This window comes from Mustela putorius, unplaced genomic scaffold (assembly GCF_011764305.1).
Source record: "Mustela putorius furo isolate JIRA1106 unplaced genomic scaffold, ASM1176430v1.1 tig00000731_pilon_pilon_pilon, whole genome shotgun sequence".
In the NCBI taxonomy this organism is placed as follows: domain Eukaryota; kingdom Metazoa; phylum Chordata; class Mammalia; order Carnivora; family Mustelidae; genus Mustela; species Mustela putorius.
Genome location: NW_025421461.1, coordinates 2,035,030 through 2,059,286, shown reverse-complemented (window position 1 = coordinate 2,059,286; position 24,257 = coordinate 2,035,030). Strand labels below are relative to the sequence as shown.

At 50.2% G+C, this 24,257-nt stretch overlaps 2 protein-coding genes across 5 annotated transcripts in view; one reads left to right on the top strand and one right to left on the bottom strand.

The window, feature by feature from the left end:
* Positions 1 to 53: 53 nt before the first annotated feature.
* ATPAF2 (ATP synthase mitochondrial F1 complex assembly factor 2) lies at positions 54 to 18,679 on the top strand. The gene is made up of 8 exons (XM_013047879.2): positions 54 to 382; positions 9,538 to 9,582; positions 9,857 to 10,002; positions 11,334 to 11,431; positions 12,747 to 12,827; positions 15,792 to 15,904; positions 16,409 to 16,524; positions 18,314 to 18,679. The coding sequence occupies exons 1-8, from the start codon at positions 250 to 252 to the stop codon at positions 18,449 to 18,451; spliced, it is 870 nt and encodes a 289-aa protein (XP_012903333.1). The 5' UTR covers positions 54 to 249; the 3' UTR covers positions 18,452 to 18,679.
* A 1,591-nt stretch (positions 18,680 to 20,270) lies between these two features.
* The window catches only part of DRC3 (dynein regulatory complex subunit 3), a 31,030-nt gene continuing 27,043 nt past the window's right edge, over positions 20,271 to 24,257 (bottom strand). For all 4 annotated transcript variants that reach the window (XM_004776514.3, XM_004776515.3, XM_004776519.3 and 1 more), the window contains 2 exons: positions 20,940 to 21,071; positions 20,271 to 20,583 (listed from right to left, as the gene is read on the bottom strand). In XM_004776514.3, the coding sequence (XP_004776571.1) occupies positions 20,470 to 20,583; positions 20,940 to 21,071 (246 nt within the window). In that variant the 3' untranslated portion in view covers positions 20,271 to 20,469. The remainder of the gene's footprint in view (positions 20,584 to 20,939; positions 21,072 to 24,257) is intronic.

Below are 24,257 nucleotides of genomic sequence, written 5' to 3'. Positions count from 1 at the left end.
CGGCGTGGAGGGGGCGGGGCGAGGTGCGTTTGTGATGCTGATTGACTGGGGGTGTGCCAGGAGGCGCGCAGGAGCGACGGCGCGCCGCTGGTGTCAAGCGGAAGATGGCGGCGTCCAGGGGAGGCTGAGGGCTCTGGGGAGGTTGTGAGAGGTTTCCGTACAACCGGAGCGTGCGGCTTTGGGAGTCCCTTCGCTCAGTTTCCTGCTCTCAGGTTTCCCGCCGGTTGTCCCCCCAGGCTCTCGGGCGCGATGTGGAGGAGCTGCCTCCGACTGCGGCACGCCGGGCGCCGCCTCCTGAACCGGCCCCGGGCTGCCCTCACCGCGTCCGCGGGGCGGGAGCCAAACCCACTGACCCCTGCTCGGGCCTACGCGCCCCCAACAGGTGAGGGAGGCCAGGGCACATTCTCTTTGGGGCTGGGCCCGAGACGGACTAAGGTGGGCTGAGGGATTCGGCTGTGTAGGGCGGGGTCATCGAGGCAGGGCTCAGGCTCCTGAGGTTACTCAGTTCAATGGGGTCCTGCTATGGATCGGGGAAAACAGGCGGCCAGGCGAGGGCACACAACGCGTCGCTGCGTGAGACAGTAGTTGCCATTAGGGACGTGCAGTTTTTCTCAAAGCTTATGGGTTTTTTTTTCCAATAAGGAAAGCAAATAGCATTCTTGTTCTCAGACAGGGAAGTTCAGGTTCTTAGATAAGGACCACACCAAGGTCACAGAACAGACTCAGAAGTTTTTGGAGGGCGACGGTCAGTCTGATCTTTTTCTGTGTACCCATGGCTGGGCATCCTGGAACCGGGGCATTCAATGGGTATTCAGTCTTCCATCCTGGACAATTTCTCTGCAGGTTCCGTGGCCCTGGGTCCCACTGTCCTACCACAGTCCCTGCCGTTTCTTCTAAGGAGTTGACCCTGCTGCCTCCTTTCACTCTTGACTGATAAGGCCTAGAAGGTAGTAACACTCACTAATTCTGGGAAGAGGTTTTAGGGTAAGAGTGGGAATGGTTCCCTTAAATGAGTGCAGATAGTAACACTCGTTAGTTAGTTTTTCTGTGCTGACAGCTGGAGGCATGGTGGTCTTCAAGGTAGGTGAGGTCCTACCTAATGATCGCTGTCATTATAGTTCACTGCAGGTTATAATAGTCTGATTAAACAACAGTGAATGATACTCTGTGATAAGGGAAATACAAAGAAACTGTGACAACATAAAGAAGCACCTACTCTCATCTTGGGGATTTTGAGGGTCTGGAAAGGATCTTGGATGAAAGGACGTTTCAGCTGAGTCTTTTTAAAAAATATTTTATTTATTTATTTGACAGAGACATAGCAAGAGAGGGAATACAAGCAGGGCGTGTGCAAGAGGGAGAAGCAGGCTCCCCACTGAGCAGGGAGCCCGATGCAGGACCTGATCTCAGGACTCTGGGATCGTGACCTGAGCTGAAGGCAGACGCTCAGTGACTGAGCCACCCAGCCTCCCCTCAGCTGAGTCTTGACAGATAAGTTAGAGTTCAGTGGAGAAGAGGAGGAAGAGTGTGGAGTGGACAGAACAAGTTCAGAGGTGACAGCAGGGTATGAGAGACCTTGCTGTGACATTATTTACTTCAGAAAATCTAGAACTCTACAGACAGTTTGACATTGTGGCAGAAGTACAGACCTGGGGTCTAATGCTGCCTGGAGGTACAGCGTGATCTTGGGCACTGGACTGCTTCCTTTGGGCCTCATTTTCCTCTGTGGGTTGAAGGACCAGGTTGCCTATGAGGGTCCTGTTAAGTTTCATAATTTTATATACATGGGGGAGAGAGCTGGATGCAGCAAGGAGCTGACATTTTCCCTGTGGCAATCCAAGTCGAAGGGCATGAAAGTGGGCCATGAAGAGCCAGTAAAGAGGGAGAAGGAAGGGCACTTGTGACACTGTGAGTTATAGGAAGAAATATACAGTTGATGGGGCGCCTGAGTGGCTCAGTGGGTTAAAGCCTCTGCCTTCAGCTCAGGTCATGATCTCAGGGTCCTGGGATCGAGCCCCGTATCAGGCTCTCTGCTTAGCTGGGAGCCTGCTTCCTCCTCTCTCTCTCTCTGCCTGCCTCTCTGCTGACTTGTGATCTCTGTCTGTCAAATAAACAAATAAAATCTTTAAAAAAAAAAAAAAGAAGAAATATACAGTTGACTCTTCAAACAACATAAGGGTTGGAATACCACTACAACCCCCCACCATTGAAAAATCACATACAACTTTTGACTCCCCCAGAACTTAATTACTAATAACCTACTGTTGAACAGAAGCATTACGGATAGCATTCGAGTAACACACATTTTGTATGTTAGATGTTTTATTATTTATAATAGTATATATATATATATATAATATAATATAAAATAATATATATAATTATATATAATATTATATTATAATATATATTATATATTATATTATTTATATAATATATTTACTATTATAAATAATATATATTATTATATAATATATTTATTATATGTATTATACATATAATATATAATAATTACTATTTATTTATATTCTTAAAGTAAGCTAGATACAAGAAGATCTTATTTAGAAAATAAGAATAAATCATAAGGAAGAGATCAGGAGGAAGAGAAAATAACATTTACTGTACTGTAAAAAATCCAGGTTTAAGTGGACATGTCCAGTTCCAACCAACGTTGTTCAAGGGTCAACTGTCTCTTTTGGTCTCCCTTCAGTTCCTGGCACACATCTCTCTCTCTCTCTCTTTTTTTTTTAAGATTTTTTTAAAAAAAGATTTTATTTATTTATTTGACAGAGACAAATATCACAAGTAGCAGAGAGGCAGAGAGAGGGAGGGGGAAGCAGGCTACCCACCGAGCAGAGAGCCCGTTGCAGGGCTCGATCCCAGGACCCCGGGATCATGACGGAGCAGGAAGGCAGACACTTAACCGACAGCCTCCCAGGCGCCCCTGTTTAAAGATTTTATTTGTTTATTTATTTGTCAGAGAGAGAGAGCGCGCGCACAAGTAGGCAGACTGGCAGGCCAAGGCTGAGAGAAGCAGGCACCCTGCTGAGCAAGGAGCCAGATGTGGGACTTGATCCCAGGACCCTAGGATCGTGACCTGAGTCGAAGGCAGCAGCTTAACTGACTGAGCCAACCAGGCGTCTCCTGGCACACATCTCTTAAAACCCTTGTAATTTACTAAGCAATAAGAGCGATGGAAGAGGTTTTTATTATAATATTTGGTCTTTTGTCCTAAAATTGCTCCAGAGATATAAAGTTGAAAGCAGTATCTTATTCATAAGCCTCTTTGAACCACACCTGAGGTTATGTAAATGAGGTGGCTTTTGGAAAGCACCTAAGGATTGGGGCTGGTTGCCAGGGGAACCAACCACAAGATGAGAGGTTTGGTACTTTTAGGCCTACCCCCTGACCTCTGAGGAGGGTAGAAGGGCTGGAGAGATTGACTTGATTGCTTGTGGCCTGTGATTTAATCAATCATGCCTATATAATAAAGCCTCCATAAAAATCCCTGAACTTCGGGGTTCAGAGAGCTTCAGGGGTGGCAGACACTTGGAGATGCTGGAAGAGTAGCATGCTTTTCTCAAAGCTTGCTACTTCTCTCAGAGAAGGCACGGAAGCTCCACACCCTTTCCCCTATACCTTGCCCTGCACATCTCTTCATGTGGCTGATCCTGAGTTACATCCTTTTATAATGAGCTGGTAATCTAGTAAGTTAAGTATTTATCTGAGTTCTCTGAGCTGTTCTGGCAAATTCATCAAACCTGAGGAGGGGTTCTGAGAGCTTCTGATTTATAGCCAGCAGTTGGAAGCATAGGAGACCACCTGGGCTTGTGGTTGGCATCTGAAGAGAGCAGGAAATGCAGTTTTGTGGGACTGAGCCCTTAACTTGTGGCATCTGATGCTATCTCCAGGCAGATAGTGTCAGAACTTCACTGAATTGTAGGACACCAGCTGTTGGGTGGCAAACCCCCCAGAAGTTTGGAGCAGAGAGTGTCTGTGTGAATGCATAAAGGAAAATGAGTTTCCTTTACAACATCCTGAGAAGGTACAACATGGCCAAAGGGGACATGTGCAAAGTTCACTGAAATTGGCATAGGCAGAGCGTTCATTTGGATAAGTGGTGCCATTTCCTGTTACTATGGCACGCAATCTACCATCTCTGTTTCCTTTCTACTGCAGACTTTACTACTTTAGGCTCTTGGAAGTAGCTGGCACGTGGAAGGTAGTTAAACATGAAAGAGAAGAGGAAATAAGAATGAAGCCCAGTGGGAGAGAGGTACATGAAACCAGGCCTGTGAGTGCACTGCAAAGACACTACCACTGAGATTCTGTGAGTCTTGGGAATGGTGGAATATTAAACCCAAGTGGGGGCCTTCTCCATGAAGACTCTGGCAGGCAGCTTGAACTTGGCTCCTTAGGAATGGCCATGCCAGTGAAGGTTGTCAGAAGAGGAGGGGTTTGGGAAAGGGTTGCTGGGGTGTTAGAGGAGATTTTGCAGCAAGGAGGCCTATTGGAGGGTATGTGGTGGTCCAGCTCTGTACCAGTTGTCAGAGATCCATCAGCTGGTTTAGAGGAGAAGGTGTTTGGAGAGGCTGTATGTCTGGCTGAGTGCAACACCCAGTGAAGCCAAGGCTGGAAGTCTTGTCTCTGTTTTCACATTGTCACCTGGACAAGTCATTTGGCTTCTCAGAGTCTCTACTGCCTCAGAGGCATTACTTGGCCTGTCTTCATAGAGTGATTGTGTTGCGTTGAGGGAAATTCTGTAGGGTGGCAAACCCCCCAGGTGTTTGGAGGGGTTTTTCAAATAAAGTTTTATTGGAACACAGCCATGCCCATTCATTTTCATGTCATCTCAGGCTACTTTAACTATTGAGTATAGTAGTTGCCCAGTAATGTTATGTTATGTTATGTTATGTTATGGCCTGCCAAGCCTAAAATATTTACTCTGGCTCTTCATGGAAAAAGTTGGCCAACCCCTCCTCAGGATGGGTAGAGCAACTTGGGAAAAAAAACTGAGCTTAGCCATTTAGCTCATTTATATTAATTGCTGGGGCAGATGCATTTGCCCCAAATAGTTTTTTAACAGCTTCATTGAGATTCAGTTCACTTATAGCTTACTCATTTAAAACATATAATTCAGTGGTTTTTAGTATATTCACAGAGTTGTACAACTGTCACCATAATTCTAGAACACTTTTATCACCCCAAAAGCACCCCTGTACCGTTCAGCTATCATCGTTCCCCCCTGCAGGCCCTGGACAACCACTATTTTACATTCTGTCTCTATAGATTTCCCTAGTTCAGATGTTTCATAAATGGAATTGGTCCTTTCTGGCTGGCTTTCTTACAATGATTTTGGCGAGGTTTATCCAATCGTAGTGTGTATCAGTACTCCATTGTTTTTCATAGCTGAGTGATATGCCATCATATCGCCATATGACATCTTATTTATCCATTCATCCACTGATGAACATTTGGATCGATTCCCTCTTTTGGCTATTCTTTTTTTTTTTTTTTTTTAAGATTTTGTTTATTTACTTGACAGACAGAGATCACAAGTAGGCAGAGAGGCAGGTGGGGGCACGGGGAACTGGGCTCCCTGCTGAGCATAGGGCCTGATGCCGAGCTTGATCCCAGGACCCTGGGATCATGACCCAAGCCAAAGGCAGAGGCTTTAATCCACTGAGCACCCAGGCGCCCCTCTTTTGGCTATTCTGAATGCTGCCATAAACATTTGTGTACAAGTTTTTATGTGGGCATGTTTTTTTTTTTATTTGTGGTGTTTTGGGTTGCATATGTTTTCATTTCTCATAGATCCATAATTGCTGGTCACTTGGTAACTGACTTTCTGAGGAACTGCCACACTTTCCCAGGGTTTAACTGGCATGCTCTTCCAGTTTGCATTTCCACCAGCAGTGTATGAAGGTCCCAATTTGTCCACATCCTTGCCAGCACTAGTTATCTGGGTTTTTTAATATTATATTATTACAGCCATCCCAGTGGGTGTGAAGTTTCTCCTGGTTTTGTTTTGATTTCCCTGATGATTATGACATCCAGCACATCTTTTCATGTGCTTATTTTATATATTTTCTTTGAAGAAATCTCTGTTCAGATTCCTTAAACAGTTTTTAATTGGGTGTCCTCTTATCGTTGGGTTGTGAGAGTTCTTAAAATGAAGAATTTTGATCCTTGAAAACAGTTGGAGCCGCCCTAGGATTATGGATGGAGGGATGCCCTAAATCAAATGTAGCTTTAAGGCTTAAGGCCCACCAGATGGCACTGTTTAAAAAGATAAAGGTGTTGAGACTGTTTGGAGAGGGCACTTCCTCTGTTCTTGGTGCACTGTGGGAGTCGTAGTTCTGAGGCTTTCAGTCTTTCCAAAGCAAAGGCCAGGCGAAAATTGAGGCTGGCACAAAGATCACTTGCTGGTCTGTGAAGTCTGGGACGGGAGGAGGACCAGGTTTTTTGAGTTGTTTTCTGCTTCTCTGCTTAAATAGCCTGTTTTCTTGGGGCCAGCTTTTAACATTCAGCACTTTTTCATGTACGTGTTTCTTTGTGTCTTCGTAGTCCACACCTAAAAGGCACCGAGTGTGTTTTTGCCACTGAAACAGATGTTCTATAAATGGGCTGATTCATACTGAGAATAGACCTGAGTTCTGTGTGAGCCCACAAGGCTAGTCTGTTGATTTCATCTTTTAAAAGATGAGGTTCCTGTTGCTGTCAGCTCATCCCATGTTCACTGAGAACATGGGTGTTTCAGGGTTCCTGGTCTCATGATTTATCTTACATGACCCAAGGCCTTTGAGGGCCCAGGTGAAGAATGTTGTTGGGAGCCATGGATTCCACCAAATGAATTTTCCAGATCCTGGCCTTGTTTGCCTCTGTGAGTCCCTAACGCGAGTCCCATACTGTGACCTACCCAGCCCCTCCCCCAGATTTGGCCCCACCCCCCTCCCTGGGCATCTCTACCCATCTTCTGCAGGGTAACGACAGTCTTGTCCTCCCGACGGTGCTTTTAGTTCTCCAAACTCTCTTACTCTCGTGAGGCTAAGGACCTTTGTGAAAGCTGTTTCTTCTGCTAGAAATGCCTTCCACACACACATCCCTCCAAGAAACAAATCCATCCAGGCAGATTGGCTAACTCCTGCCTCTCCATCTGGTCTCAGATGAAATCTGAGCGCTTGGAGGTCTTCCTTTAGCCCATGGTGAGATCAGGCTTTCCTGCCTGCTGTGTGTTTCCAGTGATCCTCGGGACTTTGGCCGTCAGTGACTTTATTGTTTGCCTGGTTTACCATTCGCTTCCCAGTAGACAGGAAGTGCCTTGAGGGCAAGGACGAGCTTTGGTTCCAATCCCCAGGACTTACCCCACTTCTGGAACAGGATCAGTACTCACTGAAGTTTGTTCCAAGGCCAGAGTTTGCACCTCCACTTATCCACTGCATTCAGCAGAGCACCTGTCTGAAACAGGCCCCATGGGGTGCCTGCCCTCTTCAGAGGCCCTATAGCCTTTGTGGCCCTTTTGCCTGGGGCTATCCTTTCTTTTCACAGGGTATACTGCTGTTTGGAGCAATTTTGGTTGACCCATCCTGGCCCTTCTTTCCTTTGCAATCCCTTCTGTTTTTTCCCTCTTAATCAGGCATAGAGGGGGGCCTGGCCAGGACAGAGGAACCAAGGGCTGACATGCAGAGGGAAAAAAAAGACTTCCCTTGTGGGACACCTCAGTATCCCAGCCGCTTGAGGTTCTGCCCGTGCTATTAGTTTCTGCCCGGAATCTGGGTCTCTTGGGCCCATCTCCCAGGGCTGTGTCCAGCCGTATGCTAGAATGCTCTCCACTGGCACTTCCTGCCAATGGGGCCAGATCCTTCCCCCAGCGGTGATGAGTCAGCTTCCACAGCTCTTCCGGCTTCCTGCCTGGTCTGGCTCTGGACACGTTGCCTAGCTAGGGCACTGGAGAACATACTGGATGTGGTCTGGGTGCCTCAGTCCAGGCTTCCAAGCCTATGCAAAGAGGCCTCCAGATTTGTGTCTCATCCACTATCTGAATGTGACCAGGTGGCACATGAGCTTGGGGCATGAACTTGGTGCATTCAAAAACACCATGATGTTGTGAACTTTCCATTTCCGTGTCAAACTCGGGAGAGAATCACTATGACAATTTCATATAAAGGTGGCAAGTCATGTTATAATAATATAGTATCATCTTGGGGGCCAGATCCTATCACTTTTTTTTTTTCCTTCTGAGCATTTACATAAAGATAGTGATTTTTAACGTTTTTATTGACAGATTCCATATACTTAGAATAGTACCTGGCATGTGGTAGACATGCAATTTTTTTTTTGTTGGAAAACAGTTGGGGCCTTTGTTGAGTAAAGCACTGCTGTGGAAATGCAATTTGGGGCCCTCTTTGGGGAAAGTATCAATGATCGAGCACGAGACTGATGAAAAAACTGATGTGCTGGGGAAAACGGAAAAAACACCATGTTTTCACTTCAGCATGGTTTTTGTTCTTTGGGTTTTTGGGTTTGTTTTTTTTCCCCCAAAGCATTAAAAACAAGTGAATCTCCTCCCCCTCCCCATGCTACATCAGTATTTCCAGCAAGTGACTTTAATCAAGGACCCAATGGCTCTTGGTACCCAGTGATTTTGTGACAGAACGAACAAGTGAGTGAGGCAAGGTTTTGTGTTGACCGCAAATGTCGCGGCCAGGTTATGGTTTTTAGCTTCCAAAATGTGACCTAGTTGTTCTTTATTAGTAAGAGGAGTCTGCGTAATTTCCTTAGGAGGCACGCTTAGTTTTAAGCCCTCCAAGTAGAAGAGGAGAGGTTTGTTTACATTTTCGTAGAAGGTTATATTCAAGGTATTTTCAGATCTCACAGGCCGTGTATTTCCCCCTTTCTTAAAGGAAATGTTTGGAGCTTCTATTGAATACACAGGCATGCTGGTTAATTGGGTTAATTAATTGGGTAGAGAGGATGAGAGATGCTCCTGGGATCTCTCCCCACTTCCTGTGTGCCACCCACGTGCACACACATGTCCACACTGGCTTTCCTCTCGTGCCTGTCTCAGAGGCATCATACTCTTCCTCAGAATAGGTCTCTGGCTTTATCGGACTCAGACACCATCTTTGGACTGGGGCACATTGTTCTGGCATGGGGGCTGTGCTGGTGGGGGTAGTGTGTGGTGGGGAGAGCCTGCCTAGAAATTAAAGCGGAAGGTGCTAGAAAAATCTGTCATGTCAGATAGTCTGCGGCTTCGAGATGCTTTGCGATCAGACTGTCCCTGGGCTCAGGGGCCAACAGGGGCCCGACCAGTGCGTCCTGTCCCTCCCTCATCCCTGCGGAGTAAATGCCCTCCTCCCCCCAGCTTTAATCAGGAGCCGTTGATTATGCTGTGTAGAGTAGGGCAGACCTTGAATAGTGATATGAAAATCAAGCCAATCAATCAGCATTAGCAGTAATGACACAAGCTGGTCTTGTCACTTCCTGAGCTGTCTCGATGTTATTTTAAATTGCCTTTTTGGAAAATCTCTTTTACAGAAAGGAAGAGGTTTTATCAGAATGTCAGCATCACACAGGGTGAAGGTGAGTGAAATTTTGACTGCCTCTTTTTCTTTCTTCTTTTTGTGTGTGTGTGTGTGTGTGTGTGTGTGTGTGTGTGAATGGGTAGCGACATTTTTCATCTAGCTGGTTTCAGCAGTGAGATTACCCTGCGTGCTTTTGTTGGGTAGGTTTCTGTAAGCCTTCCATGAAGGGACTCACGGTGTCTTTGTCCACACCGATTCAAGTAGCTAAATATAGCAGTGGTCACTCGATTCTACTTAACAATCCCTGAGAGGTTTTCATTTGATCTTTCAAGGTGGCTTTGAGATAAACCTGGACCACAGGAAGCTGAAAACTCCCCAAGCCAAGCTCTTTACTGTCCCCAGCGAGGCCCTGGCCATCGCGGTGGCCACTGAATGGGACTCCCAGCAGGACACCATCAAGTTCTACACCATGCACCTGGTAACAAGTTCCTGAACCTCTACCTCAATGCCCACGGCTGGCTTCCTAGGGTACCTGGCAAAAATCGAGACTCCTTTCCAAATTTGGATAAGGGCCTCGGGGATGAACCCCTGTCATACTCCCCTCCTTGGACATGCTGACCATTCCCTGCCCGACCCCCTGAGGTTCCCCTGCTCAGAACACTGTCCTGGGTGGCTGGTTCCTCCTCTGGTCTCAGGACAGGTGTCACCTTCCCTGGCTGCCCAGCTCTCTTATTTGCTGTCACGCCACCTGTTCATTTCTTTTGCCGACACATACGCAGTTGATAATTGTCCATTTGACGTTTGCACACTCAGCCTGTCTCTTCTGCTGCCTTGTGAGCCCAGAAGGGCAGGGCCACGTCTGTCTCACTAGCACATAGCCAGCCCCTCGCTTGAGGCTCAGTGGCACTCAGTATTGGTTGAGCACAGGAACACCTAGGGCCAGGGGCTGAGGTGAAACAGCTCCTCTTGGAGCGAGCCATCCATACACACATGGGTGGGTGTGGGCAGGCTGGAGCAGGAGCTGGCTAAACTCTTCGGGTAGGGGCTCTGCGGCTTCTAGACCGCCACCTTGGGTGAGCTACTGCGCCTTCTCAGCCCCGCGATCCCCATCTGTGAAAGGTGAGCACATTGGTCAGGACGGATGGTGTGACACTGGGAAGCCTTTGGCTTGATTCCTGGCATAGAGTGAGCACTCAGTCAACCCTGGGAGCAGTGCTGTCATCCTGGTCATTCCCATGCTCAGCCTTGACATTCAGACCCAGCCAGGCGTCCTCGGCATCTTCAGAGCCTGCTGCGGGGCTGGCCTGCTCCGTTGGGTGTCTGAGGAAATGCGGATGACATGGCCATAAACTAATTGTCTTAGTACTGAAGCAGCCTCGCTGGGAAAGTCACCCTGCTTCTGGTTTAGCTCATTTGTTCCGCTGACTTCCTTCGACTTCAGTACAACAACAGTACCTCCTCCAAAGGGTGTCTCGAGGGTTCAGTGAAATACAGCAGAGCCTGGGGGTGGAGAGCACAAGACCTGGGGGAGGCTCGTTACTCCTGGGTGACTGTGAGACTCCCCTGGATCCACGGGCTGTCATCGTGTTTGGAAGGGAGCCAAGCTGTCACAGGCGCTCCATAGATAGGCTACAGCTCAGGTTGTGAAGATACTGGGGGTCGAGGGCTTCCTTTGGGCTCCATCACTCCCGGTGTGGCGCTGTCTGGGTTCTCCGTGTTGCCCTGGGTCGGAGGCAGTATCCATCTGGAGCACGGTGCCTTTGCCTGGGCCCCAGTGGTGGTGACAGGGCTTCTGGCCTCTTGCTTCAGACCACACTGTGCAACACATCTTTAGACAACCCTACCCAGCGAAACAAGGACCAGCTGATCCGTGCAGCTGTGAAGTTTCTGGACACCGACACTCTCTGGTAATTGACATTTAGACGGGCATTCCCCTGGGATTGAGCGGGTCCCCTGAGCCACTTGCCTCATTTGCCCAGACTGTTATCAGCGGAAGGAGAGGCATACCCTTTTCCTTTGTCTCCCAGGGCAGGGAGGTGGTCTGCCTGACATCACCACTTAGCTGCCCCGCAGCTCCTCCTCAAGCTGTCACCTGGTCAGAGCACCAGGCGCTCCTCTCCTGCACCCTGGCAGCTGTCCCTGGGTCTGGGCCGGGGTTCGCTGGTAGCATATGCAGCTCTTGCAGATTCCAGGACCAAGGGGATCACTTGCCAGCCCCCAGCAGGGACCTCCAGTCCTGGACTTCCGCCCATCCTCACGGAGGCATCCTTGTCCTCACTTGTCCGCTTGGACACGGGGATGGTCAGTGGGTGATGTCAGGAGCTGGCTTCTTCCACTTCTGAATTCTCCCCTCGTGTCTAGGTTCTTTAGCTAACTGGTCAGTGGTGGTGAGGGGAAGTTCAAGAAGTGGTCGAGCAGCCTGAGTTTGTGGCCCAGATGTTCTAGAATCCTGAGCTGCCTCACGCCCCCCTCCTCCAGCTGCCCATTTTCCTGCATACTCATGATCTCTCTCCTTCCTGTTGCACCACCACACTGCGGCTTTCCACAATGCCTACTTGTCTTGCCATCCCCTGAGGCCTTACATGCAGCTCCCCGCAGCTGACTCCCACTTCTGAGTCTCTTGGTCAAAACAAGTGGCATAGCCTGGCACCAGGTGGTGTGAGGCCCTGCTCCGGCAGCTGCATCGGGAGCCGCATGGGCTCACACCGTGCGCACAGGCAGTTTGTGGCCGAGGCACACAGTCCCTCGGAAGGGTTAGGGGATGTGGGGTGCAGTGACTGAGCTGGCACAGCACCTCGGATCAGGTGGGTGTGCATCTGGGGGTGCAGTATTAGTGTTTAGAATGGCATTGACCTAGGGCCGCAAGCCTTGGCCTGGGACATAGCGGGGCATTTAGAACAGTGGTTCTCACACAGGCCTGCAGTAGAATCCCTGGACGACTTGGTAAAGCACAGGTGGCTGGTCTCACCCCCAGAGGTTCCGCTTTCCGTACAGGTGGGGTGCGACCTGGGACCTGGTCTTTGTAGCAAGTTCCCAGGGAATGCTCTGCCGCTGGCCCTGAGGCTACCCTCTGAGAACTGCTGCTTTAGAAAAGGACTTGTAGAGGGCAGGGGGGTTGAGGTGGGTTTTTTTGCTCTTGCCTTTTATGTTTTTCCATTTTCTGTCACTGAATGAAGGAATTATACTTTTTTATTAATGAAGGTGATTTTTGCAATGAATTAGCTACAGGGTGGAAGAGCCAGCGACGTTAGTTGAACTGCAGAAGAACGAGTGGGACCCAATCATAGAATGGGCCGAGAAGAGGTAAGATGTGCAGCCCTGCGCGGTTGGGCAGGCTGGTGGGGTTGGGGGTCTCGTTGGGCTGCTGAAGCCCTTAGCTAGATGACTTTCTGAGTTCAGAGCACCCATGGGATTCAACAGCTCCCGGATGCTGAGGGATAGGGCCGGCCCCCTTGGAAAAAAATGCTCCTCAAATGAGCATCAGTTACCGTGCACCCAATGCGCACTGTGTAGGGCTGGAGCCCCAGGCCTGCCACGATTGGCTGTGTGATCTGGGGCTGGTGACTTGAGCTTCCTCATGTGTGAGTGGACCTCCTCATCCCCACCCCTTAGCATGCTGTGAGGAGTAAACTAAGTGATGCCTAGCATCCTGCTAGGTAAAGGCCCAGATCTGGGGAGGATCATCTCTAGCATTGTCACAATTGCTGCACTATTAAACTGAGTCCCAGAACAGCATGTATGACGTGTACATACATGAGGCCAAGTCTGGTAACACTGATCTACAGACATCAGTCTCCTAGGAGTTGATGATACCCCATATTTTTCCTTAGCAGAAAGATTCTTCTGTACAAAATTGCACAGACTCTTGATGTGGTGGTGAAATAAATTCAATTTCATTTCATTCTAGGGGACTTTGGGAGGGCTGCTACCTTGATGCTACCTTGACCTCAGTATTTTGTAAGCTTACACGGAGTAGTGTTTGGCATAACATTTCTCAAAAAAGTGCTCTCTGCCTGTCTCATTTGTCCACGTTTCCCGGGTGCCCACAATGTGCCAGGTACCCTTGGGTTTTATAGTAAAAGGCACATCCAGTGCACTAAAGGAGCAAATAAAATGTAACGACAACAGTACGTGTAAGAGCTCTGAAGATACCGTGTCATTTCAGAGTCTAATGAAATATAACAATAGTGTAGGTGCCTGGAGATCTCTGCTCTGGGACAAAATTGTCCACTTTCTGTGGCACTCGAGATTCCCATCCTTAAGAGTTTACAGAACAGCTCGGCCATTTGCCGTGTTCCATTTGTACTATTAGACATTTCAGCAAGAATATTTCTAAACCAACGGGAAAAATGAGTTACACAGGAAAGAAAATTACAGAAATTGCCTTTAGTCTATTGCGTTTTTCCCGTCCTTTATATAGTTATTATTGTCCTTGAAAATGTGTCATTCTTGAAGCCAGCTCATGTCCCAGACCAAAAGCAAAGGCCTGTATGTAGTGGAGGCTTAATAAATAATTGAAAAAATGATTGGATAGTAGAGGACACACACAAAGATTATTGTAAGGAAAATGCAGGGTGCCTGGCTGGCTCAGTCAGTGGTGTGTGTGACTTTTGATCGTGGGGTTGTGGGTTCGAGCCCCATGTTGGGTGTAGAGATAAAAATAAAATCTTTATGGGGTGCCTGGGTGGCACAGTTGGTTGAGCATCTGCCTTTGGCTCAGGTCGTAATCCTGGGGTCCTGGGATCTAGCCCCCTGTCAGGCTCCCTCCTAGAAGGCCAGGGGGTGTCAGCTTCTCCCTCTCCCTCTGCCTCTCGCTCTCTCAGTCTCCCTCTCGCTCAAATAAATAAGTGAAATCTTAAAAAAAAATAAAATCTTTTAAAAAATACTGTTGTAAGGAAATCATTTTTAAGAGGGGGAGGGGCAGAGTATCTTTTTTTTAATTTAAATTTGATTAATTAACATAGAGTGTATTATTAGTTTCAGAGGTAGAGTTCGGTAATTCATCAGTCTTATATAACACCCAGTGCTCATTACATCACATGCCCTCCTTAATGTCCATCACCCAGTTACCACATCTCCTTACCCCTTCCCCTCCAGCAACCCTGTTTGTTTCCTATGATTGAGAGTATCTTATGGTTTGTTTCCCTCTCTGATTTGGTCTTATTTTTTCCTCCCTTCGCCTATGTTCCTCTGTTTCTTAAATTCCACATATGAGTCAGATCCTATGGTAATTGTCTTTCTCTGATTGACTTATTTCACTTGACATAACCCTCTAGTTCTATCCAGGTTGTTGCAAATGGCAAGATTTCATTTTTGATGGCTGCATAGTATTCCATTGTGTGTATATATATCACATCTTCTTTTTTTTTTTTTTTTAAGATTTTATTTATTTATTTGACAGAGAGAGATCATAAGTAGGCAGAGAGAGAGGAGGAAGCAGGCTCCCGCTGAGCAGAGAGCCCGATGCGGGACTCGATCCCAGGACCCTGAGATCATGACCTGAGCCAAAGGCAGCGGCTCAACCCACTGAGCCACCCAGGCTCCCTATATATCACATCTTCTTTATCCATTCATCTGTCAATAGACATCTGAGCTCTTCCCATAGTTTGGCTATTGTGGACATTGCTGCTATAAATATTCGGGTGCACATGCCCCCTCGGATCACTACATTTATATCTTTGGGGTAAATACCCAGTAGTGTGATTGCTGGGTGGTAGGGTAGCTCTATTTTCAACTTTTTGAGGAACCTCCATATGGTTTTCCAGAGTGGCTGCACCAGCTTGCATTCCCACCAGCAGTATAGGAGGGTCTCCCTTTCTCTGCATCCTCTCCAACAGGAGAGAGAAGCTTAAGAAGGGCTTGTTCTCACAACCCTGATATCATGACTTGGGTCGAAATCAAGTCAGACACTTAACCAACTGAACCACCCAGGGGCCCCAGAAAAATGATTTTTTAAAGAAATCTTCTATGTTCTCAAATACGAAAAATTTTCTTAAAGGGTTTAAAGAACAGATACTCTGTGGTTTTGATGGAGATTCTAGGCAAATGAGTTAGAATTTCAGGCAGCTGCATGGACTTTGGCTCTGCTCTGGGGCGACGGGAAATTATTAGGTCAGGAGGCCACTGACCTCAGTGGCAGCTGCTCCCAGAACCCCTAAGACTAGCCATCACGGGGCAAGTGCGTGCTCAGCAGTTGAGTACTTTGCTTCCGGGTCAGAGCTAGGCCACATGGCACCATTGGTACATGCCGAAGCCTTTTCCTTTCAGATACGATGTGGAGATCAACTCTTCCACCAACATAATGGGGCCCAGCATCCCGGCCAGGACTCGGGAAGTGCTCGTCAGCCACCTGGCATCTTACAACATGTGGGCTTTACAAGGTATGCATGCTGTTTCCCGTGGGCCTGGGAGGCAGCATGATGGGCACGGGCATCCCAGGAGCACTTGAGGGGCTGGTTCTGATGCTGTCTAACCCGTCTATTCAGTCCCAGGAAGACAGCAGGATCCCACCCCTGTAGGAGATAGCTGGCTCTCCCTTCTTCTTCAAGTCTTACTGGCCTGGCTCAAGTCACATGCCCATCTCCCCACCAGTCCCTGGACCAGGGGCTGGAGTCCTCCAACAGGCCCGGGTCAGATCAGGTGCCCCACCCCGGGCAGGAGCAGAAGAGGGATCACACCCCCAGTGGAAATCGGAATGCTCTTCGAGAAGAATGGGGAATGGATACCGAGCCGGCCAGAAAGCGCACGTCCCCTGTGACCATCGTCCCCCACCTGGCACCTCTGTACCTCTCTAGGGCTGCAGGGGCTCTCGAAGAGTAGGTCTGGCAACTACCCTGGCTTGGGGTGGGGTGCCCTGGATCCTGATCTGGCTTGTGTCCCTGCAGGGATTGAATTTGTGGTGACTCAGCTCAAGTCCCTGGTGCTGACCTTGGCCCTAATGGACCTGCGCCTGACTGTGGAGCAGGCCGTGCTGCTGTCCCGCCTAGAGGAGGAGTACCAGGTGAGGAGCCACTGTGGCCCGAATCCTCGCCTCTCCCCAACGTGGTTCAGACTGAGGGCAGAAGTGGGGGGGGGTGAGGGGGGTGGGCTAGCTAGCCCGTCTAAAATGTTTTTGTGTAGATTTGGCTTCTCTTGACTCCAACACACTTCAGAAACCAAAACTCAGGGCTCGTTAAAGTATCATCAAGAAGCAGTGATGGAACAGAATGGTAGTAAGCGCCACCGTGTTCTGACGTGCTTAGCTCTGCCCTTATCGCCTCACTGCTTCTGAACAGCCAGGCCAGGTGGAGGCTGTTGTTATCCCCATTTTACGCAGGGGGAAACTGAGGCATGGGGTCGCGGCCCTGGCAAATGCTGGAGCCAGGGTTTAGAGCCAGGTCTAGGCGACTCCAGACCAAGGCGGTCACCGCACTCTGAGGTAGAGGTTCAGGGGTAGCTCCGGATCGTCTGAACACCTGCATGGTGGGCGCTGCCAGCTCAACGAGGAGCCATGTGCACACTCTCACAGAAGCTACGCGAAGCTTCGGCGCCCTGGCTCACACTGTGGGTCATGTTGCTGGCAGAGCACACGTTGGGGGGCCGCTGTTTCTACACAAGTTTTCATTTAGTGGGTTTGAAATTAATACGGTTTTGGTACACTGTCATTTGCATTTTTTAACTCTGAGAATTATGGCGTTCTCTGCAGTCTTTTTACTGTTTTTTTTTCTCCAACCTCAGAAGGTTAATTGCTATTACAAATGGGCTCCTAGCATGATGAAAATCCTTTTGTAATGACATTATTTCCCAAGTCCGTCTAGTCATCTGCTCAGAAAAATGCCAGGGGAAAAAACTGTTTCTCTACCGCAAAAGAGGCTAGCTCGAAACAATGAAATGGGCAGGAGCAGGTTTGTTGGCGGCGGGGGGTGAGGGCTGTGGGAGGCAGGGAGCCAGGAAACCCGCTCTCCTGTCGGAGCTCAGTGTTTCTGTCCCGAGCCAGGCCCTCGTTCTCTGACCAAGGTTCGATCCACCACAAAACAGAGAACTGAACTGTTCCTCCAAGTATAAAATGCTCCTTCGATGACACATCAGTCACCCACATGGAGATGGTGGCTTGTGTAGCGTGGTAGATCCCGGGTGCCCGGACGGGCTGGGGCAGCTGGGCCTCTGGCCAGGGAGGGGCCAGCAGGGTCTGGCTGGAGTCCCGCTGACATCTGGAAAGCTACACCGTGAGTCTGGGGCTCATCCCTCCCGTCGCCGGAGCCCTGGGGAGAGACCCCGCAAGCCTGCTCCAGCTGCAGAGCCCCGTTTTCTGGAACACCACAGCTCCCCCCGGGGAGTCTGAACTGAAGCTGCCATGTGGTCTTGGTTGATTTATTTATCCCACCCACGTAGGGGGGTGGGCACTGCAGCCCGGCCTGGTGAGGCAGCTTGCAGAAGGTGACATTTTGCAGGCAGCCTCACCCCAGCCTCGTGGGAGGACAGCATGCACGTGGCATCCCCTCCAGGAAGATGTACGTGTGGTTTGGGGCCGGGCCCACCAGGCGGTTTGGGTGCTCACAGGCCCTGGGCCTGGACTGTTGCCCCCCCCACCAAGCTGTCTGCGCCCCATCGGCCTGGGTGCCTGCTTTGCCCGCCCGAAGGTTCTCCCCTGTTGCCTCCCCTGAGTGGGGCTCGTGTTTTGGCAAGGTTGGGCCCCAGTCCCCCTGCCCCGCCCCACTCCAAGCCCGGCTCTGGGGATGGGATGCGACTGTGGCCGGGAGGTGCCTGGGCACCTGGCAGCCACCCAGCGGCCTGTCTTGTCCTCCGGTCAGATCCAGAAGTGGGGCAACATCGAGTGGGCGCACGACTACGAGCTGCAGGAGCTGCGGGCGCGCACGGCCGCCGGCACCCTCTTCGTCCACCTCTGCTCCGAGAGCACCACAGTGAAGCACAAGCTCTTGCAGCAGTGAGCCCGGGCCCACGGGGCCCCCGGCGTTGGCGTCGCTCTGCCATGCTCCCCCGGGACCCAGAGTGGCTGCGGAGGTTGGCTCGAGTCCAGGGCCCACGTGCTTGCCCCTGCCGGCAGCAGCGAGTGAGCCGGACAAGCGGACAAGCATACAAGCGGCTTTCTCTCCAGCGGGTTTTTGTTTGTTTATTTTTTTAAGCTTGTTTTATTAAATACCTCTCTGTCCCGGAAATGCGTGGAGGCCCGTTTTCGTTTGCGCCTTTCCTCTCCTCCATTCCTCTTGCCATGTCTAGGCTTTACCAAGGTCAAACGGCTTCCCTCCCACAGCCGGTCCTGCTTTCAGCTACCCTTGGCCGGGAGCCTCACACAGCTCTGTGCGGCCCTCAGCCTGAAGACTTTCCTCCCCCTGGTTTTTTAATCAAGCAGTCTTTCAAAAGTGAGTCCTTTTTGTCCTACGCTGGTTATTTCTATTTCTACTATTTTAGAAGAAAGCATTGACTCTTGAAAATAGAAAGTACAGGGGAGCACCTGGGTGGCTCAGTTGGTTGGTTAAGTGTCTGCCTTCGGCTCAGGTCATGATCCCAGCATCCTGGGATCGAGCTCCTCATCCGGCTCCCTGCTCAGTGAGAAGCCTGCTTCTCCCTCTCCCACTCCCCCTGCCTGTGTTCCTTCTCTTGCTGTGTCTCTGTCAAATAAATAAATAAAATATTAAAAAAAATTAGAAAGTATGCATTGTTTATAGGTTAAAAGCCTGGGCAGGCAGGGCAAGGCCGCCTGCCTTGTAGGTGTCCTGCTCAGGAAGCCCCGAGTGTCCTCCCAACGTGACCACTCGCCCCAGCCTGGGTGGCCATTGTGGTCTCCTGGGGCCCATGCCAGACATTTGCTTCTCCACACTTGGAGGTTCTCTCCCTGAAGCCCTGAATGTTCAGATGGCGTACTGTCACCTCCCACTTCACAGATGGAACTGAGGCTTCAGAGGTGACATGGGAGGCCCCGCCTGTGCTCTTAACCTCCAGAGGGTTGTCTGTGCCCTGTGGCCAACCTTAGAGACACAGGGAGCCATGGCCTCTGCCTTGGCGGGCCAGCCCAGGTCCCACGGCTGTGCTGGAGCTCCAGTCTCCCGTGTCCCTCCTCAGCATGCGGAGGAGAGAAGGGCTCGGTCCACGTCAGCTGCCTCCACCTCCTGCTAGAGGCCTGCCTGGGCGAATCAGCAGAGACGGTGGGCACACAGCCGACATGAGGCTCTAGCCCACTGGCAGCCTCCTTGGAAGTCTCAGTAGACCAGTCAGCTATAAGGCCAACTGATTATCTTAGACATTTTCTTCTGCACATACGTGATTAGGAGTTCTGGTGGGGGTTTTTTTTGGTGGTATTTATTTATTTATTTATTTATTTAAAAGATTTTACTTATTTACTTGACAGAGATCCCAAGTAGGCAGAGAGGCTCGCAGAGGAAGCAGGCTCCCTGCTGAGCAGAGAGCCCGATGTGAGGCTCCATCCCAGGACCCCAGGACCATGACCTGAGCCAAAGGCAGAGGCTTTAACCCACTGAGTCACCCAGGCGCCCCTGTTGTTGTTTTTAAAAGAATTCAGAAAAGATGGGAGCACCTGGGTGGCTCACTTGGTTAAGCAACCAACTCTTGGTTGTAGCTCAGGTCATGTCTTGGGGTCGTGAGTTCGAAGCCCGCATTGGGCTCTGTGCTCAGTGGGCGGGGTGGGGGTTTCTGTTTCTCTGCCTTTCCCTTTGCTCTTCCCCCCCAGCTCATGCTCTGTCTCTCTGAAATCACTACGTAAATCTTAAAAAAAAAAAAAAAAAAAAAGAATAGAGAAAAGATGACGTGGTCCTTTATTTTTCTCTACATTTGCAAGTTTTCCCAGGAAGCGGGGGGAAAAATGGTGCTGGGGGAGGGGCTGTGGGTTGAGAGACTCCCAGTAACGCCTGCGAGATGGTCAGGGATGTGCATGGCGTGTGGGCGCCGCGAGGGCCTGCGGCTGGGTTCCGAGGGACAGTGTGGGTGTGGCCTAATCTATGACATCACCACATTCCAGGTTGTCCAGCTCGTTCTGTATGTGGTCGATGTACTGATTGATCTCCTTCACCCGCCTGCGGTTCCTCATGATCTCATTCTTGTGGATCTAGGGGGGGAAGCCAAGCCCAGTCCTTAAGTCATAGAATTTGCTGATACTCTTTCCCTAAGTACAGTCTGGGGAAAAAGAAGTGTTCTTTGAAATCTGCACAGTTGCATACCTCGTTTACTTTAAAGTCTCTCCATTCTGCTCATCTCTGCTTTGAGGCAGGAGTTAGGGTGGGTTGGCGTGTGGGTTCTAGAGTCTGTCTTCAGTACGGAATTCTACCATCCTTAATTTGACTGTATTTCGTGTTGCCCAGAGTATATGCTCCCAGGGGAAGATGGCTATTTTCTCTCCGCTTATAGCTGGAGAAACGGATGCAGCCTCCTAGACCCTTCTAGACCAGGGTACCGCCCACTCACCGTGTCCACTAAGTGTGCACACCAAGAGTTGGTCCTGGTCACCAGCTCGTCTTCTCGATTGTCGATCTTTAGGAGGTGGATGTCATGTGACGCCCCAACAGCATTAACAATGGTGTCTTTGTCGACAAAAAGCTGGTGAGGAAGAAAGATCAAATGAGCGTTCGTGTCGTGTTCTCTGCCCTTGGGTACGCGGTCAGAGCTGAGGAGAAAGGGAACCAGCCAAGCGTCCCCTGGCTGGTGGAGGCAGCTGCCCGGCGGCCAGGGCAGCACCACCTTTGTGTCCTTCTTACAGCTCATCTTCCAAGGACACCTCCTCCCAGACCCCAGCTGTGACAAGCGCTATGGGAGGGGGCCCACCAAGGCACTGACTTTGACTGAGTACCAGACTAGTTGGGAATGTGTTTCCTTCAGGGAGGATGCGGTGGGGTGTTCAGAGGTGAGCTCTGTCTGCTCCCACAGTGGTTCTCTCTTGCTGCCGGCCAGGTGGGAAGCGTGAGGCTGGCTGAGGGTCTCGGGTCTCCTCTGAGGACAGAAGGCCCTGTGTATCCGTGGCTGCTCGCCCCACCTGTCTCTCCATCGCCCCTCACGTTAACCCACTTGCACTCGGATTATACTTGGGGTCTCCTGCCTTCTTGTTCCTGACTTTTTTTGCCTTGTAAAAAGTTGCTGAGAATGCCCACCCTCTACCAGGCCTGGCGGGCTGGTTCTAGTTGTCTATACTATGGCTGTCAGGTAGCTGGGACAGTTGGAAATCAAGTGGAATCATTTCCCAGAACAGGGCAAGGCTGCCGGAGCACTTAGCAAGTGTGCTTATGCTTTTGAGGAAAGGCAAAGGACATGACTGTTCTCTGTTGTTGAGAGGACTGTAGATAAATACTTGGTTTTTTCCTTTAATATAGTAGTGGTTCACTTAATAGTCTCTAAAATATGTTCTGTGCGATCTTGAGATACTAATATATCTGCAAAAAAAAAACCCCAAAAATGTTTTCTTTGGGCTAAATACATTTGGGGAAGCCTAAGCCCCTTTTGAATTTTACAGGCCACAAACCAGAGAAGGCTCTGGAAACTAGAAATTCTTTTAACTTTCTCTCTCTTGATTTGCCAGTTTCTATGGCCACAGCCTTCTTTTCAGAGAAATGGCTATGAGTACCATGTGGGGTGATGGGTTTCCACAGAACTTCTTGCAGGGAAGGCAGGCTGGCTGACGCAGCTGATGGTAGCACAGCGTGGGAGAAATGGCAAGAAGTCATGGAGATCTTCCTGTGTGCGAGAGGGGCCAGGCCAGAGTCTGGGAAGGGCTCTAAGGTGTGTACAACCTGCCTGCCCCTGAGCTTCAGGCTTGGAGGTGAAGACACACCCCTTAAGACACATTTGTTTCAAAGCAACTTCTTGCAGGCGGAGGGAGGAGACATGACTTTTGTCACTTGAGCACAGTGTCTGGGGAATCACAGGTTCTCTCTGTGGCCTGGGGCTGAGTGGGGGCCCTGCCACTGCTGCTGGATGCTCACATGGATGCTCAGAGCATCCCGGGAGCAAGTCTGACCTCCTTGGCCCTCTGCATGTGGCAGCAGCTTGTCACAGCACCAGGCTCACTGCCCTTGGACACAGTGGAGGGGACTGGTGGCAGGCTGGCCGGCACACTGACCTTGCCACCAGTGGCTGTGGCTGCCAGCGCCGCTCCCGTCCCCTCCCTCCCTGGCAGCTCCCAGCTTCTTCCTTGAGCACCTGCCTTCTGCTTTTCCTTCCAGAGCACCCAAGGACTTCAAAAGACAACTTTGGCCAGAACAGTGACGAGAGCAGATCACAATCACTCGACTGAATGAGAGGAGTTTTAAAGAGATAAACAGTCTCCTCTTTGAGACATTTTTATCACGATCTGCTCCTTGATGATTAGATAAGAGAAACCTGGTTTTTTCTTTCACTGGGGGCCCTATTCACGCATCTGGACATCCCTGTCTTGCCACAGGCTCTGAGTCAAACTGCCTATGTTCAATCACAGCTCTGCCACTTACACGCTGTGTGTCTTTGTTCGGGTTACCCTCGTCTTTGTGCCTCAGGTTTCTCATCTGTAAAAGGGGACCATGATGGTAGGATTTTACTGCGTGGATGTGAAAATTAAAAGAACAAATACGTGTCTGGTGTTTCTCAGACGGCTGGCCCTCTGGAGGCCCTCAGGAAATGCCAGCTCTTTGTTGTTAAAATTACTTCTTACAGTCAGGGCATCCTTTCCTCCACTGAGAGCAACATGCACCATTTTGTTGCTTAAATATAAGGAGAACTCAGGGCGTCTGGGTGGCTCTGTTGGTTAAGCGTCTGACTCTTGAGCTCAGCTTGGGTCTCGAGTTCAAGTCCTGTGTTGGGCTCCACGCTGGGCATGGAGCCTACTCAAAACAACAACAACAACAACAAAAACTAGCTAAGGAGACCTAAGCCACAGTATCAAGGTCCTGGGGCTGTCTCTCGATGCGATTGCAGGCATTCCCCAAAAGACAGAGCTCACCCTGGCTGCAGAGGGCAGGCGTCCAGGAGACTCTACCGCCCGCCCCATGAGGCCTCAATGATGGCACTCGACAAGTAGTCCTGCTGGCAAGCCCAAGGCAGAGCCCCATTTACCCTAGTGCCTGGGGCTACCGGCAAACCCAGAACGCCAGCCTGTATGTAATCCACAGGGAGTGTCTACCATCTCAGGCTGGAGTTGATTCCAGACTCTGGTCCTCCCAAGCACGGTCACTTTTTGCGGCTTACCAAACTGAGCTGAGTCGCAGTCTTACCCAATTTTCCCATCCATAAACTGTGAATGATAACAATGCCACTTTTGTAGGATTCTTTGGGGACATAAAGAAGATCCTAGGTGAGCCTCAGGCTTCTGTAACCCGACAGTGAGCAGAGCTCCCTGTCACTGGCCACGGTGGCCAGCCCCCACTTAGTCGGCAGGTACTGAGCATTCCTGGAACCACAGGAACAGGTGTCACATGGCACCAGGCAGAGTCATCCTGGCAGGAGAGAGGGCTGGCCACTGGAAGCACCAGTCCAGCTTGCTTGTCTACAGCTGAGTTTCGGGGCCCGTATTTTTCTGTGTCCCAGTTATTAGGAAGGGATGTTTCAGTCCTGTGCCCACTGAGTGTCACGCACCTGGGAGGCGTATGGCGAGGGAGCTCCGTGACCCCTCAGTGGTACCCCTGGGGGATAACAGAGTGGGCTCTTGCAGGCGGCCTTATTTTAGGGCTCAGGGGAAGTGACATCTCCTTGGGTCTGGTCGGCAGCAGCATATGGCAGGGATTTAGGGAGGGAGGGCCAGCAACATGGCAGGCCTGCCTG

Bases quoted from the DNA above. Each gene is read 5' to 3' on its own strand.
- ATPAF2 (XM_013047879.2), top strand. From the start codon at position 250: ATGTGGAGGAGCTGCCTCCGACTGCGGCACGCCGGGCGCCGCCTCCTG. The intron at 383-9,537 runs GTGAGGGAGGCC...TCTCTTTTACAG, and splicing joins GGCCTACGCGCCCCCAACAG to AAAGGAAGAGGTTTTATCAG. The intron at 15,905-16,408 runs GTATGCATGCTG...GTGTCCCTGCAG, and splicing joins CAACATGTGGGCTTTACAAG to GGATTGAATTTGTGGTGACT.